This window comes from Sorex araneus, chromosome 6 (genome assembly GCF_027595985.1).
Source record: "Sorex araneus isolate mSorAra2 chromosome 6, mSorAra2.pri, whole genome shotgun sequence".
In the NCBI taxonomy this organism is placed as follows: domain Eukaryota; kingdom Metazoa; phylum Chordata; class Mammalia; order Eulipotyphla; family Soricidae; genus Sorex; species Sorex araneus.
This window is the reverse complement of record NC_073307.1, coordinates 121,871,950-121,889,585: the sequence shown is the minus strand read 5'-3', so window position 1 is coordinate 121,889,585 and position 17,636 is coordinate 121,871,950. Positions and strand designations below refer to the sequence as shown.

The 17,636-nt window shown below is 39.6% G+C and overlaps 1 protein-coding gene across 2 annotated transcripts in view; it reads right to left on the bottom strand.

Annotated features, from left to right (window-relative positions):
* Positions 1-4,455: 4,455 nt before the first annotated feature.
* Positions 4,456-17,636, bottom strand: part of ZDHHC13 (zinc finger DHHC-type palmitoyltransferase 13) — a 48,551-nt gene continuing 35,370 nt past the window's right edge. For both annotated transcript variants that reach the window (XM_055143258.1, XM_055143259.1), the window contains exons 12-17: positions 17,432-17,494; positions 16,653-16,746; positions 15,077-15,160; positions 10,673-10,830; positions 7,665-7,762; positions 4,456-5,034 (exon numbers count right to left, since the gene is read on the bottom strand). In XM_055143258.1, the coding sequence (XP_054999233.1) occupies positions 4,896-5,034; positions 7,665-7,762; positions 10,673-10,830; positions 15,077-15,160; positions 16,653-16,746; positions 17,432-17,494 (636 nt within the window). In that variant the 3' untranslated portion in view covers positions 4,456-4,895. The remainder of the gene's footprint in view (positions 5,035-7,664; positions 7,763-10,672; positions 10,831-15,076; positions 15,161-16,652; positions 16,747-17,431; positions 17,495-17,636) is intronic.

Sequence of the window (17,636 nt, the reverse complement as noted above, 5' to 3'; positions counted from 1 at the left end):
ATATTACTTAGTCCAATAAAACTTGAAGGAATGGCAAATAGAATTATCAGAAAATGAATCATTGAAAGTCAATTTGTGATGATGAATTCCTGTTTTAAACCTTTCTTACTCTAGGAGAGGACCCCCAGATGCACCATTAGTGAGTGCCATAATCAATACCACATGATGGGAAGTTTCTCTTGCCTTTTGAAGAAGCTCCTTTAATGGTTCTTCTAAATATGGTTTCAAGGCTATGAATTCCCTAAACTGTTGCCTCTCCATGTAGAGTTCCTTCAAATCAGAATGATAAACTAGCTGGATAGAGTATTCTTGGTGAGGTGCTCATTTTATTGAGTTTTTGTACTCTATCCTTCCATATTCTTCTTAGATTCTCACTTGATAGATCTACTGTAGATTTAACGGGCTTTCCTTTGTATATAAGTTCCTTTTTTGATCTTACTATATTCAGTATTCTATCTCTATCTTTGGATTTTGTCATTTTGAGTGTTCGGAATTTTCCTAATTAGGCCTATTTTCACTGCCACTGTCCTGGTCTCTTGGATCTTGAGTGTCCCCTCAACTCTGGGACATTCTTATTGATAGTTTCTTTAACTATTTTTCTTCATCACATTTGCTTTCCTGTTCTTCAGGGACCCTGGTGATTCTTTTGCTTTTCCTTTTGAACTTATCCCACTGTTCTCGTATGCTGTTCATTACTATTTCAGACATTTTCCACCTTCTGCTGTTTCCTAGCCGTTTCCTCCTTCTCGCCTTGGAGTTCCTCAATCTATTGCTCAGCTTGTTATTCTGCTCTTCAGAGCTTCTGCTGACTTTTTAAAATCACCTACCATGTTCTTCATTTCTTTACTTCTCACTGTAGTTTTTTTCATTTTGGCTCAGACTTTGTTGTGCTTTGCTGACTCGCTGTGCTACCATTTCTTTGAAGTCACTGGAAATCCTCATTACAATGTCACTAAAGATGCTGTTTGAAACTTTACTGGTATTGTTTATGTCCTCAGTGATATTATTTTCTCTCATTGAACATGGTGGGATGTTTTTTCCCCAATGGACTTCTAGAGTTCTTGCTGTGCTGCAGGGGTGAGTCTTTGCAATTACCCCCACTGGAAGATACCGAGGGATGACTCTGGAGATTACTCTGTCTTCTCTGCCTATCCTTACAGAATGACACAGAAAGGGGAACTTTGAACAGCGTGTCATTTGTTGAGAAGCTATGTCACGTGGCCACTTTTGTGACCAATATGGTGCAGGTCAGGTGTGAAGGCTGTTGGAACCCACCCGGCAGGGAGGGGCTCTGCCTCCCGTTCCAGAGTAGGCCCAGTGACTTCAGTTGGAGGTGAGCCTTCCGTGGGATCAGGGAGCAGCAAGAAGGTCCCTTCCCAAACTTAATTAGGAATCCACAGCTGCTTCGTTTCTCTGGTATCACAGACACTGCCCTTCTCAAATCTTCCTTACTTCATGCCTACTGAATTATTAAAACTTACCTCTATTAATGGTTTATCCCTACCATCCTAAAGTGGGTCAGAAAAGCATACCAGTTGTTTTTTTTTTTAAGAGAGAAAATAAAGAACAAAAATAATCCACTTAACAATAACATTTTTGAAAAGAGGACTCACTGCGGCTGCTTGTAGAATAGTGAGAGGGAAGCAAGGGCCCAAGAGATAGTATAAGGGTAGTGTTAATCCTGCATGAGGCTAACCCTGGCTCAAATCCCCAGTACCACACATAGTCCCCCAGCACCACCAGGGTTCACTCCTAAGCATAGAGCCAGGAAGCCAGGAATAGCCCGACTATTGCCTGCTGTGTCAACAAAACCAAACGGAAAAAAAAGAAGTGTGCAACCCATGACAGGGGTGATGGTAATAACTCAGAACTATAACAACAATAGCTGCCAGAAACGATTCTGGACATATTTTAAAGGACTCCTGAGGATTTTTCAAGGAAATGAGCCTGGAGCATTGTGAGAAAATAGAAGTTATCAAGAAGATTCTAAATGTTAGCCCTTAGTAACAGATTTTCTGATCAATCAAAATAGGAAAGATCAAAGGTAGACCAAGAACCAAAAGAACAGAGCTGTTTATATTTAACTTTTATTTTAGAATTTATTGTATGCTTTGTTTATTCTAGCTAATTTTCACTCAAGTGTTCAAAGGCAGGGTGGAAAACAGAAGTTTCAGGCTCAATTTTGGGACATACTAAGTCTAAGATGTTTATTAGATGAAAAGTGGGTTTGTCAAGTACAGTCTAAAATTCAAGAAGTTTGAACAGGAGGTAAAAATATGGGGTGTATTGGTGCATTAGAGAGTATATATATCATGCAACTGGGTGAGGTTATCAAAGGAAGAAAAAGTGAATCTAGATAAAGAGCAAGAAGTTCAAGGACAGGGCCCATGGGAGGGAAGGAAACCGAGCAAAGGAGACTTGAGTCTCTCTGGAGGGATTCAAAGAGCAGTCTCCCGGAGGCCACGTCAGGTAGGTGTGCAAGCAAGAATGGCCAACAGTCAAATGCTGCTGATAGGTTTGCTGTGGTCAGGCTGGCCACTGAATTCAGTAGCTCAGAGGACACGGGTGTGCCAGACAAGAGCAGTCGCTGTGAGGGCCAAAGGGTGAGAGCCTGACTGCGGTGTGGGGGAGGAAGGGTGGAGAGGAGTAGGAGATGCTCACAGTCTGGAAGGAACGGCTCCGTCCTGCTGTTCACAACAACCCAGGAGCTCTAGATCCCATGTGACTTTCCAGCTTTCACCAAGTTCCTCATTTCAGATTTCCTACAGACCCAGTCGGTTCTACAGCCAAGGCTGCATCAGGTCTGACAATACTTTACAAGAGTCATTTTCAACCTTTTTACATCTGTCAGCAGAGGAAAGCCACTACTTTAGACCATAAAATAGAAAAGGAGTATGGAAGATGGCTTTGTGGCTTACTCTGTACTTAGGGCAAGAGTGAGGTGTGTGAAGCCCTGAGCTCAGTGCCACCACATGTGTACAGGTGACTGTGATAGCCCCAAGGCCTAAGATCCCTGGGGTGGTGGTAATAGGGGGGAGGGGCAAGTAAAATACAAATAATAGCAGTGGCCTTTCAATCCTGACTCCCTATTTACAAACTATTCATCAACAAAAGACTTTTCCCATGCCCCTTTGTCCATTATCATGTTCCTGATCATACCCACTGAAATTCTCCCTTAGCTTCTCAGCTCTAATGGTATTTTATTATACTCCTCTGATGGCTTTTAATATAATCTATATTGTACTATTGCTTTATTTCTTAGCTTCCCCTTTAGACTGCAGAGTTCATGACTGGTATGTCCAAATAAATATTTTATGGTTTACTAAGACTTAGTGTGGTGCTCAAATATTTGTGGAATGACTTAAAAATGAATAAAATGTGATTACTGTGTTACATATCAATCAGAAGCACTGAACTATGGTGGTGGGGAAGGTTCAAGGTAGGGATTTGGAATTTTAAACAAGTACAATCCAGGCTCCTACAGCATTACTATGATTCCTGTCTTAAGGCCCTAGGGATTACAGTTTGAGAATATTTATTTGGTAGGGATGGCAAGAAAGGGAGAAAAAGTGACTTATTACTTGATAAACTCCTTCTGTTCCCCAAATGAGAATATCTTCAAATCACAATTCTGATCACATCATGTCCTGCTTAAAAACCTTATGTTCATTCATTGAATTCTTATTAGACAAATATAAATGGCAGGCAGTGTTCCAGGTGATTTGGAAGCCAGAGTGGCCAACACACCTAAGTATTTTAATGCCCGAAGAGAATAGACAAACTTCTTTAGTTTGTTAGTTTCCCTGTCTACAAAGATTCTGTAGAAGGGAAAACTGAGCCTAAGAAATGAAAGATTATCATGGTTAGAATACAAAATATGTTTGTGCATGATGTATATGACATATGACACGTATCAATATCAGGAGTTAGAGCTGAATTCGCATTTCCTTCACAATAAGGAGAATAGCACTGTACTGTAGCATTGTCATCTGGTTGTTCATCGATTTGCTCGAGCGGGCACCAGTAACGTCTCCATTGTGAGACTTATTGTTACTGTTTTTTGGCATATCGAATACGCCACAAGTAGCTTGCCAGGCTCTGCCGTGAGGGTGGGATACTCTCGATAGCTTGCGCCGGGCTCTCTGGGAGGGACGGAGGAATCGAATCCGGGTTGGCCACATGCAAGGCAAACAAACACCCTACCCGCTGTGCTATTGCTCCAGTCCAACAAAGGAGAATAATAATAATAATAATCACAGTAGTCTAACATTTTGACGGTAATAAAAAGTTTTCTAAATTCTCTAAAATACAAAAGTATATTAAATTTTGCTGTTTGGTCTTAATAGTGACCTCAACTCATTACTTAAACTATGAATCAGTTTCTTTGTATCCTATGTAGATCTTTTCTTATTTCAAAAGGCCAGAAGTGTTATGTGTCAGAAACTAAGACTCCACTATAAAAAAAAATGTTTTAATACGTGTGAAAGCAAAACAGGTACATCTATTTAAATATATTATTTTTACATATTTATAGACAAAACAAAGACAAATAATTTATCAAAAATTACAAGTTGAAAGTACACTTTTGAAATAGCCAATAAAGTATGAAAATACTACATTTTAGCCATAATTATGGAATAGTATCTAAAAAAAAGTAACTTGCATTTTCTTGTGAAAATATATATATTTTTAGATGTCTGCCAAGGATTTTCAGAACAGTCCATCCTGCTAATCTAAGAAAATGTGATGCCTTTATCGAGAACATTTTTACCAACTGGCTTTAAAAACCACCTGTGTTTTCCTTTGCCCTCACGTGATCTCAACCTTCCCGGCACTTGCAGACCACAAGGGATCAACATAAATACAAAGGGGTGAGCACTCTGGCCTGCTTTTCTTTATACTGAGCGAAGAACTTTCTCTTTAGCTGGGTGGATGACCATGGTGTATTGTGTTGTCCAGTCTACCACACAGGGCTTCACCAAGCCAAAGCAGCCACACTGAAAGAAATCTGCAAGGTTCTGCACAAACCCAAGGCTGCCAAGAAAGGAAGAGAACATATCTTAGTACATTTCCGGTTTAGCTCCTGACATTCATACAAACTATAAATATTTACTATGAATTTATATATACAACATCCTTTGAAGAGCCTGCCAGAGTCCGGAGGTGACCATGACAGTACTTCAGTGTATGGGACCTTAAAACGGAAGCTCAGCTCTACTTTAGGAACTGAACTCCCATTTTGAGATTCCTAGTTTCTGCTCAGCCACGTAGCTGCTTAGAAAGGTCATTTTGGATCTTTCACCTCCTAGAACGGTTATAGCCATCAATATGTTTCTTTCCATTCACACTATCCTAAAGTAGATTTGTTTTGTTTTGTTTTGTTTTGGTTTGGTTTTTGGGTCACACCCGGCGATGCACAGGGGTTACTCCTGGCTCTGCACTTAGGCATTACTCCTGACAGTGCTTGGGGGACCATATGGGATGCTGGGAATCGAACCTGCATGCAAGGCAAACGCCCTACCCGCTGTGCTATCACTCCAGTCCCCCTAAAATAGTTTTTGATGATTTCAAAGTTCAGACTAGAAAAAAACTATAATCAACAATATTTTTTTTTCCCTAAACCTTCTAAGAAGCTCACTGAATGTCTGTTTCAACTCCTTCCAACTCATCTTCCACACAGATATATACTGATAGGTGTGTCCTTCTATATTCACATATAAGGAGCTCCTCACTTCCCAGTCAAAACTCCTTAAACACAATCCTCTGCCAGATCCTCAAATACACACTTTTCATCTCTGATTTAAGATCCAACATGATAAATCTCCATCCAGCTCCTCAGTTGTTCGCTCCCCAAACTCATCTTTATCAACCTCTGCTCCCGCGATTCAGGCTCCAGTTTTCCCATGTCCATAACTGCACAGGCTATTCTTTTAGTCCTAGAATCTACATCCCCCATCGTCTCTCTTTCCCTCACTCTCTCTCTTTCTGTATTTTTGGGTGTTTTTTTAATTTTTGTTTTTGGTTAATACCTGGTTATGCATGAGAAGGGTGACTCCTGGCTCTGCACTCAGGAATCACCCCTGATGGTGTTCTAGGGATACTGAAGAGCAAACCCAGGCCAGGAACATGCAAGGCAAGCACCTTACTGGCTATACTATCTCTACACGCCCTGTTTTACTCTCTGATCATTTAAAACCTATCAGTTCTAAGGCCACAGTTAAGGTCTGCTTTCCCTTCAGAATATTCCTACTATAACAGTCTCTGGCATCTTTTTTTTTTTCTTCTTCTATCAGATTCTGGAACAATACTATCTATTCCAATTATTTTTATGCACATACCCTATCTTTCAAGTGTTCAACCTGCTTTCCTTACACTCATCAAAACTCACCTGGACATGAAGATGACTGTGCTATTCTGCTGTTAAGTAAGAATCCTCAGGAAAGCAACAGAAACTTCCTATTAAAACTTGCAATGCCTTTCCTTCCTCTCCCTAAAGCTTCACCCTATGTCTTTCAAGGCTCAGCTCAAGTTTGGCTTTCATTACAACGATTTCCATACTTGGGTGGAATAAATATTTATTCTTCTGGTTACATTACCGAGAAAGAGACCTGAGTATCACTGCTAGTCAGAAACAATAATCACAAGCTTGACATTACTCTTTACTATCACTTTCACCATCTCTTCCCAATTACATCAATTTCTCTCCTCTCTGAACACACATCACAGTCATATTCTAAGCTCTGATTTTCCTGTCAAACAGCCTAACAATTTCATCTTGTACCACCAGTGTGCTTTAAAATAGACTGCTCATGAGATAGGCAACGGTGCTCAACTCCCCCGAGAGCTCTGGGTCACCTCTGCAGCACTCCCAGTCTCCAAGACTGATATGTGACAAGAAGATAAGCTTCAAAGCCTAATTGTAACATACCCTAAGATGACAGCCTCCCTACAAACACCTTCATTTTCGACTGAGAATAAATTTCATACAATCAGTGTTCTGGGAAGCAACAGACCCAGACCTGAAAAACTAGCTTCTTTATGACACTTAACCATTGGCTTAAAAGAATTTCTGGTAGCACAGAGCCAACCTGAAAATCTTGGCAGAAATCACTATCTAATTTTTTGAAAGAGAGAGAGAGGGAGGTGCGGAGGGAGAGAAAGAGAGAACAAAAGGGAACAAGAAAGAACAAGGGAGAACAGGAGAGAGAGAGAAACCAAGAGAGAACATGAGAGAACGAGAGAAAACAAAAGAGAATGAGAGAAAGAGAGAGAGAGAGAGAGAGAGAGAGAGAGAGAGAGAGAGAGAGAGAGAGAGAGAGAGAGAGAGAGAATGAGCCCTGTGTGGCTAGTTTCCTCATCACATGCTTAATTATCACATGTTGAATCCATGCCAGCACTGTGCAATCTTGTGACCATGTGACTCGGCAGAAGAGATTCCCATTCTTGGCAAAGCCATGTCTCTCACTGTTTGTGCTCAGTCCAGCTAGAGTAAATCCCAAATTCTTACCACTTCGGAGCATATGATCTGACCAAACTTCATCTCCACCAAAGAGCAAATCACAGGAGAGAAGCAGGGCCATGTGCTGGCCCGATATGGGGAAACGAAAGGCTGAGGCCAGCACCTCCCCCACCCTGACTCAGTGGCCAGAACAGGTCTCACTTACTTGTATGGTGTCCTCCGGAGGGACACGGTCTGTTTCATATGCCTGTTCTGTTTCAGCAGGCTGCTTCTCTCATGGGACGTCAGGCCCAGAAAAGCAATCTGGAAAAATGAAAGGTTGGAAGAAACAGGAACAATTTTATACAATCAGTGTTCTGGGGAGCAAATGACCCAGAGCTGAAAAACTAGCTTCTCTGATTTTGACTCAGCAGTGCCTCAAAAGACACAGGCAAATGTTCCAAACTTCTTAAAAGGAGGCATTAATGAGTCTTCTATCCAAGGATCCTGGTGAGGTCCAAGAAAGCAGCCCTACACTAGACTCTTCTGTGAAAAATGCTGGGTCACATCGAGGCACCATGAAAGTCCACGTGTGCTCAGCTGAACACCAGAGGCCAGAGATGGTGACTTCATGGGCCCCCAAAGGCCAATGTCAGGTGCTGGCTTCAGGTGCAGAGTTAAGGGACTGTGACTTTAAATTTTTTAAAACTTTAGTTAGAATTTAAATTAAAAAAAAATCTTTCCATTTTTATTAATACTCCAGAAAGCAAAGTACAGTCTTAAGTGCAGACTTACTAAAGCATAAAATAATTGCTTTAGTAATTCAAGTAATGGCTTACAGCCATGTTTAGATTCTCAACACATTCAGCAATGAAACTTTCAGATGAATAAAATAAGGTCAGTATTAGTGTAACCATCATAAGACTTTTCTATTCTTAAGTATCTTTTTGAAAAGGGTCAAGTGACAAATTAATAGGAAGTCAATTTAAATTAATACATATGGGGAAAAGGTAAATTAAGGGTAACTTAAAAAATTCCCAAACTGCAAAGTCATTAGGCAACTAGTATTCACAGAGTTATTTCCTTTAATCCTCAACATAAGCTCAAACATAAAATTCCTTATCTGGAAACTGGAGAAAGTTTACCCTCCTGATAAGACTGCTTAAGGATTTGAGACAATATACTGAAGATACCTACTGCAAAAGCTTATAGAGGTGAAGTGCCCGGTCCAAAGCCACATAACTTGGAGAGCAAAATGGAAGAATTAGGACTAATGCCCTGGGCAGTGTGAGGACAAAGCCCCTGATCCTAACCAGCAGTCTCGTGCTCATTTTGACTTTGACAATCAAAGCCCTGATTCACCAGGGTGCTCTGGACATGAAAGACTTCAAATATAATGGATTATACATATAAACTTACTCTGAATTCTTCTATCTGTGTACTATTCAAAGGTGTTCATTTCATGTATGGACACCCAAAGGTGTCTATACATTCTGCCTAGAATATCTAGACAAGCATAATAACTTTCCTTAAAAAATTAAGGTTATATATTCACACTTGTTCCGAGTTTAGAAAAGAGGAGAATTAGAATTAATGTCTCAAAACTTAGGGTTTGTTGTTTTTTATTTTGGGGCCACACACCCAGCTACACTCAGGGCTTTGTGCTCAGGGACCATATGGGGCACCAGGGGTTGAAACCCACATGCAAGGCAAGTACCTGATCTGCTGCACTGTTTCTCTGTCACTACCTCCACACCCCCAGCAGGTTCTAGGTTCTATTATTTTTTTTTTTTTTTTGGCTTTTTGGGTCACACCCAGGGGTTGCTCCTGACTCATGAACTCAAGAATTAACTCCTGGTGGTGCTCAGGGTACCATATGGGATGCTAGGAATCGAACCCGTGACGGCCGCGGGCAAGGCAAATGCCCCACCCTCTGTGCTATCGCTCCAGCCCCTAGGTTCTATTTTTAATTGTACTTTTTACTAGACAAACGGCCATTTAAAAATGTACTCATCGTTTTCTCATCTGTAATATGAAGATACTATTTTGGCATGGTCTGCCCCATTAAAGTTTGCTGGGGACTTGGATGGGAAAATGCTTTGCAAAGTGTAGAGTGTATGTAACTACTGGGTGTTTAAGTGATAATGATGAACGTTAAAGCGACTGATGCTAATAACCATTCTTACTGTCAGAGTGTTTAAAAGTTGGAGGGTTAGGAGAGTCGCATGAATGCTCAGAAACCTGTTCCGTCAATATTGTTAGCCACATTCCTTTCCTTTGGCATTTCCCACCTTTGTAAAATTTTTTATTATTGTAGAATTAGTCATTACACATAAGAGTGGAATGATTCCAAGCAGCGGAGGTCTGACAGTGACTGGCTCAGACTGATCCCGGCTGTCCACCGCATGAAGGCAGACCATAGCAATAGTGAAAGGGACAGAAGCCTTGTAAAAGCTGAAGGTGGCTATTACTCAGGAGCCTGAACTCTAATGGCAGTGACCTTTTTCAGTCCAGTGGTGATGTTTATTTTTTTTTCATTTCTTCCCTATTTCCACAAATGTAAGCACTATATAGTAATAATAATAACAAACACGGTTAGAAAAAGTGAAGGGAAAAAACCCATCTCACATTTTTTACAATGCTCTTACAATGTATACCATGCTTTCACACTCTAAATAATTAAGTTGTTTGAATGGGACCATCAGAAAACCTAAACTTTCAGTTCTGATTTAGCCATCACTGGGTGGCCTCAAGTAATTCAACTTGCCTTTCTGCACTCTTACCTGTAAAATGGAGATGTAAGGTTAGATAACTAGGGCCAACATTGTTAAGGGCCAACCTTAACAATGCACAATTTGACCCACTGGCATTATCTCCATTTTACAGATAAGAAAACTATGATTCAGGAACCAGGAACTTACCTACACCCACAGAATAAGTGGCAGAGGAGGAATTTAAGAGCCAAGTCTTCCAATTTGGAATTCAAGTCTTTCTTGGATACAAAGCACTTGACGTTTTACTCAAATACAACATAAGAAGAGAAATATGGGGCTGGATATGGATTAGGGTGCTTCCCTTGCAATACAACTACGGTTCAATCCCGAGCACTGTATTTGGTCCCCTGAATATCGTTAGTGGTTGGCTTTTAGCATAAAGTCAAGAACAGCTCCTGAGCACTGCCAGGTGTGGCCCCAACCCCAACCTCCCAAAAAAATTTAAAAAGAAGAAAAATACCTGAAAGAGTTGATTGAGTAATAAAAATGTTGACCATGAGAAATGAAAAGCTGCTATCATGAAAATATATAAAACCCAAGCAGAACATGCCACAATCTGATTGAGGTAGGTCCAGAATCCATCTTCTCGGAATGTCGTGACACAGTGATTTGACCAATCTGTGAATCCACAAATAAAAGAACCTGTTATTTAAAAAGATACCACAATTTATGATCGTTTTCAAAAGAGCAAAGTCAGTACACTTCTACTTTGAGGGAAAAGAAAGCAAGAAATGACGGTAAGGATCAGAATTCAACTGAAGATTTTCTCTTCTTATGGCGGGCCTAGTCTACAAAGGAAAAAGGGCACTGCACTGTTAGGGCTACTGATAACACTATCAGTAGTTGACAGTGAAGGAATAAAAGCAAAACAAGCCCATGAAACCATCACTTAAAATCAGTATGCTTAGCATAAAAGATACTGGTTAAAAATTAATTCTTCAGGGACTTGACAACTGATTAACAACTATATTTAATAAATATTTATCCTTAGTGTTCTACTCTACTCTATAGCAAGACATGAGCCTATCACAGAACTGAATATAAACTCTTAAGGATTCAGATCAACATGTTATTGTTGTACAAGAAACTGAACATTGTACAATAAATTCCAGATACCACCTAAAGCAGACAATTGTATGCATTTCTGCACTGGCATCATAATTTATTCTGCAGAAAGAAAAAAGGCAGGCGAGACAGACAAAACTAGAAAAAAGGACAGAGAGCAAAATTCTTATGGTCACAGTGGGATTTCATTCTAGGAACATCTATTTATATATCATGATGGCCTTCATAATGTTGACCACCTACTAACCCATGGAGAACCCAGGTGAAGAACAGGTGAACAGATCTTCAGGTTACATAATGCTAATGACTTTTACAAGTACAGTGGCCATTCATAAAGGTGAGTTACTTTTAAAATAAAAATAGAAATGAAAATTCTGTAAAAAAATTAAAAATTTGAATAAAAGGAAAATTCTGTAGTTCAGTACCTCAAGCAGTACTTTGAGGTAGGTGTTATAATGCCTCTGACAATTTGATAAGTCACTTTAGATATTTTCCTAAGGCAGCACTTAAAGAGATTCTGGGGGAAAAAAAGTGAGTTCATGACATTCTATCAGCCATCTGCCTATTTTAGTCCTAAAAATCCATTTCCTATTCTTTTTGAGTCTCATTTGATTCATTTCCAAATATCTTTCATGAACATATATTAGAAGCATTCCAAAGAGCAATCATCCTAAGAGTAACAACCAAGGTAACAAGTTAAAGCAAATTACACTATTTTAGAGCTCTCATTAGAACAGCAAAGAAAGATGCATCTGATGACCAAAAAGAAAAAAAAACAAAACCCTGTAATTTTCAACAACAGGAAGGGAAAAAAGCTGCTGAGTGGGACAGAATAGCTATTTTCTTTCAGCTTATGCTTTTCTGCTGCTCTCTTCTGGGAATATTTTAAATAATACAGCATGACTTCAGGCTGGCATTTTCATAGAACTGATATCAGATTTAATATCAACGATAAGGGTACGGACAGTAATGCACATTACCTTAGGTAATTCAAATATTTTAATACACAGTAATAACAAATTCTTATCAGGTTAATTACAGAGAACTCATATTGTTCCAAGTCAAATATTTTCATGTTTAGATAGCACTGACTTTATAAAGTTCTTTTTTTATATATAAAGTTCTTTTTAACACTGATTTAAATCTTTCTCTCTTACTTATTGTCCCTCTCAAAAACATACCTCACAAAATAAAAGAATAGGTAGGATAAAGCAGGGCTCCAGGAATAGAAGGGTTAATGATAAACATGGAAGATGGGATAGTGGTGAAGCCTCATTAAAAAATGTAGCACAAGTTGGTTTTTTCCTGTTGGTAGAATAATGATAAATGGCATGATGTCCTCCTCATTCAGTGTAAAGAAATACTGTCGGAATATAAATGGGATAAAAGTGAAAAAAATGTTCCGCTAGCCTATAGTTTTAAGTGATTGTAAAGTGTGACTCCAAGAAACAAAACCTAATGTACAAATTGGTTCAGAGCCAGAGAATAAAGACAAAGAAGAAAGAACCAATGCTTGTAATAAGAAAGCAAGTTGGAGAGAATGAATGTGATGGAAAATTATTTCTGTCCATATCAATACAGTCTTTATGCAGGACATAGAAACCAAACAAAGGTGCCTATTTTTAGTGAAGAGGGAGAGACAAGATTAGTGCAAAGTCTGGCTCTCTCTCTTAGGATCAGGTCCAAGGTACAAGTTGGTCCCTGGGCCAGCTTAAAAAGGTTTTCCAGGAATCTGCTTTATTGTCAGGCCTTAAAAGGGCAGCTTTTCCAACAGAAGCTGCACTCAAAAAATCTTTTATTTCTTATACGATAATGTAAGTGGTTTTTAAAATTCCAGTGCTCAGGATTACTAAAACCCTTTATAGGAGCTGAAATTGAGGATCACAACCTCTTAGCTGTTAGAAGCATTTTGGATGGTGATGGCTACATTGAGCTACAAAGGCTTTCCCTAGAGATCAGAGACCCCCAGAAAGAAAAGGTAACCAAAGCCTCATCCATGCCTCTTGCAAAAAGAAAAAAGATCCAAACAGACATTAATAACAATATCTAACAATGAAAACATAAACAAAACTTGTAAAATTATGTTTTTAGGGAGATAATGTAGGTAGTTGGAGAATGGCACTGGAGAAAATTTCTTTTAGAAGCTTCAACTAAAAGAAGTCATTTCAAAGTTAAACTAAAAGGAACAGGAGTGTCTAGACTTGAATGTTAAGGGATAAAAAAAAAAAAACTGCAGAGAAAAACCAAATTTTCCTAACTTCCTGATGTGTGTGTGTGTGTGTGTGTGTGTGTGTGTTTTGCCAGGGATTAACCTAGGCCCTCACACATGCAAGTCAAGTGTTCTACTACTGAATAAACTCTTGGATCACGAAATTTAGTCCAAGCAATAAATACACCAAATTAGTAGCTTACCAGCAAACTTCTAAGACTTAGCCTAACTACAGCAGAAAGACAGGTGAATACAGATTAAAAGTATAGCTACTACCTCTACCGTCAAACTCTCTCAATGCTTTCAAAGTAAACAAAGTCAACATGAATAAATTCCAGGTGCTCTATGTTTTCTAGATCTATTCCAAGGCTTGAAAGACCTATTTGCTCAATTTTAAAGCACTAACCAAAACTCTTTTGTTTTGTTTCTGTTTTAGGGCCACACCCGGCGATATTCAGGGTTTACGGTTGGCTCTGAGCTCAGGGATTACTCTTAGCAGGGCCCCTGGGGACTATGTGGTATTGGGGGTAGAACTCAAGTTGGCCACTTGCAAGGCAAATACCCAAACTGCTCTGGTCCCCAAACCAAAATTATTAATTATTTTGGGGGGGAGTGGGGGGTGGGTTGGACCACACCTAAGTGGTACTAGGGAGTGGGGGGTGGGGTGCTACCCCTGATTCTGTGCTTAGGGGTTGCTCTGCAGTGTTGGGGGACTATGTGGTCCTGGGGATGGAACCAGGTTCAGAAGCAAGCAAGGAAAGTTCCTCAGCCACTGTACTACCTCTCTGGCCCTATGTGCTCCAAATTAAACCCTGTTCTTAGTCAATCACCTAACCACAGCTGATTGTCACTTCATACTAAAATTCCTAGAGGGTCTTTTATGATGCTACTGAAAAGTTCTTTTTCCTCAGGGATGCAGAATAAGCAATTTTAATATTTTCTTCTAAGATATTTCCAGTTTTTTGTAATCATTATTATAATTCATTCCCATCACTTCTAAACTACAACTTGGTATTTATCAACTTATATGGTTTCAGAGTTCTGCTCCTTCATTACTGTGACTAACCTCTTCACTGGCCTCCTTGCCCCCAACCTTCCTTGCCCCCCGACCCCGCCATTTTACTTATTTTTCCCTTGCAGTAAAGTTTTCCTCACTTTACTGGGGAATAAATCTGCGCCTGCCTTAAATGTATTTATATTCTGATCCCTTCTCAAATGATCAGGTTCATTTTAGAGTACTATCTCCTCTAAAGTACTGACAACTAACCTCTTCTAGTATTTCTTCTTGAGAGCCACACCCAGTGATCCTCTGGGCTTACTCCTGGCTCCAAACTCAGGGATTATTCTTAGCAGTGCTCAGGGGATCAAATCTGGGTCAGCCCAAGTAAGGCAAGCGAACTGCTTGCTGTATTCTCTCTGCAGTCCCTCTTCTAGCAAGTCTGCGGTTGAGGCGTGTCAACGCTGAGAGACTTAGATGTGTATTTCATCTTTATTAGGGGTCTCATTTGATAATCCATCAGTCAGAACATGGGAGTTCACAAGGAAAAGCATATGGATTTCGAGTTTGCTATAACAAAAATTTATACTTACAGACGAAAGACTCATACATAATCCAGTCACACACGATGGAAAGAAAAAGTAAGAAGAATATGTAATAGTGATGGTTGCCAAAACCTTTATCAAAAAGAAAAATAGTGGATTTAATACTTTTTTTACTATAATTTTCCACATCAAGATTTTACTAATTACTTTTCTATCAAAAGTCTTGACTTTTAAAAAAAAAAGTAAGGGTAACTTTGCTTTTAAATACCACTAGACAAAACCAAATGCTGATACATCAGTTTATCCATGTTAACTAACTTATTACTTCCCTAAAAGAAAACATTATTTCAGGGTATAGAACTAAGTTTAAAACCTGAGTGCCCAAGAACAGAGGAGTGAATAAAGAAACTATGGTATATCTACCCAACGGACACTAAGCAGCCACCAGGAAAGTGAAGTCATGAAATCTGCTTACAAATGGATGGACATGGGAGAGTATCTTGTTGAGTGAAATAAGTCAGAGAGAGAGGGATAGACATAGAACAATTGCACTCATCTGTGGGATATTACATATATATATATATATATATATATATATATATATATATATATATATGACAGAGAAGGGACCAGTATGACAGTAATAGTTGGAAATGATCACTCTGGTGAAGAACTGAGTGTTGAAAGTAGTTAACGGGGTATACATGATAACCCTTCAGTATCTGTACGGTAAACCATAATGGCCAAAAAAGGGATGGGGTGGGGAGAGAGGAGAGAGGGAGCGAGGGAGGGAGGGAGGAAGAGAGAGGAAGAAAGAAGGGATGGGGGGAGGAGAGAAGTATCTGTCATAGAGGCAGGCTGGTGGGTGAAGGGAGGGGGAGAGGCGGTAAGAGGGAACCTGAGGACACTGGTGGTGGGAAATGTACACTGGTGAAGCGGATGGGTGCTGGAACGTTGTGTGACTGAAACCCAATCACGAACAACTTTGTAACTGTGTTACTCGCGGTGATTGAATTTAAAATTTTTTTAAAAAAAGAACTAAGTTTAACCAGCACATATAGCTCTAGGATGGCCAGTGATGGGATTTGCTGAACAAAGGGGAGTGGTGAGGTTTTTGGGTAAATCACATCCTGTGTTTTCTCATCCCTCTGTGGTGAACTTGTAAAACTTAAACTTCTGATCATAAAGAAATGATCTGATTAGGAAACAGAGGCAACAAGCCTGGCAAGCAGCATTAAATTATTATCAATCAGTAGCCTAAGGGCTACTGAAGCACGGGGAGGATGAGGGTGCTGAGCCAACAGGCCTCACTCCAGCACATGCTATCTTTTAGATCTGGAGATGAGGTTCGGGAGCAACCTCCCAGGCCTGTGCCGAGGAGGAAACAGGATGGTATGTATGAGAGTCCTTTGTAAATGCTAACCCTGTTCAAATGATATCACCATCACCACTGAAACCTGTTTTCCAAGTGTTGATTTTTCTCCTACATCATCTAGAGATGTTTCTTTAACAAGACAGACCTATGACAGGAATCCCCTTAGTTGCCCTTCCATCCTTTTCTATGAGACACAAACATAATTAAACATACACTGACATCATAGCTGGGGACAGTTCAGTCTCTCACCTATGCACCGTCCAGTCCACAGGCAGTGTTGATCGTATCGGGCTACACAGGAGTTGCACACATGGCAATGGAGTGATCTTAACGGCTTTCTTATCTAAGCAGGCAAGTAAGAGAACTCTTCAGCAGAAATCAGCATCTCAAAATCGACGAATCACAATCAAAATCTTACTCCTAAGTCATACAGACACTAGTGCATATACTCCTAAATGGGTCATCAATTCTCATAGAGGCACAGGAAAGCCTTTTTAACGTCACTATTATATGTCTGTGTAATAAGAGTATGTAATCCATAATGCGATTTTGAACTCCAAAGTCTGTTCAAGTGACTAAGGAGAAACGATGTAGCGTCATATAGCAGAATAAGCACTGCAGTAAAGCCGTGTTACATTTTTGAATCTGCCAATATTTTGGGGAAAGTTACACCTTCTTCTGTCTTGATTACTCAAAAAGGAGAAGTTTCAACTAAGAGGACTTGGGTCAATATGTGCCTTTGTCCCATAGTCAGTTCTAACATATAATCCCTGTCAGAAAAAAATAAAAAACAAAAACATCAAAACATACTATGGATCATTCACAATGGAATTTAACCACAGGCAACTTTAAGAGATTCTAAGCATCTATTTTTGAAAGCGAAAAATTGCTGTGCCACAAATGCAAAATTATAACCTGGTTAAAAACAAGGAATATAGGTAAATGATAAAAATTTGACAAATATATATCAAGGTTCACCAAGAATTTGCTTTTACTATGGGAAAAACATAAATAAAAGATTCACTCACAAGACACGATGTACAAAATGTTCTGAAGTCCAGAGAGCCTGTCTCTGCAAGGGTGATGATATTCTGAAAGACACGAAATCTGACTTACCATTGTGCTCTTCCGGGCAACGCACAATGCATAGTTATATATCATTCTCACAGCTCTCTCTCTCTTATGGAGGAAGCTAAGAAAGCAATTTGGAATCATTGCCACCAATTCATACTG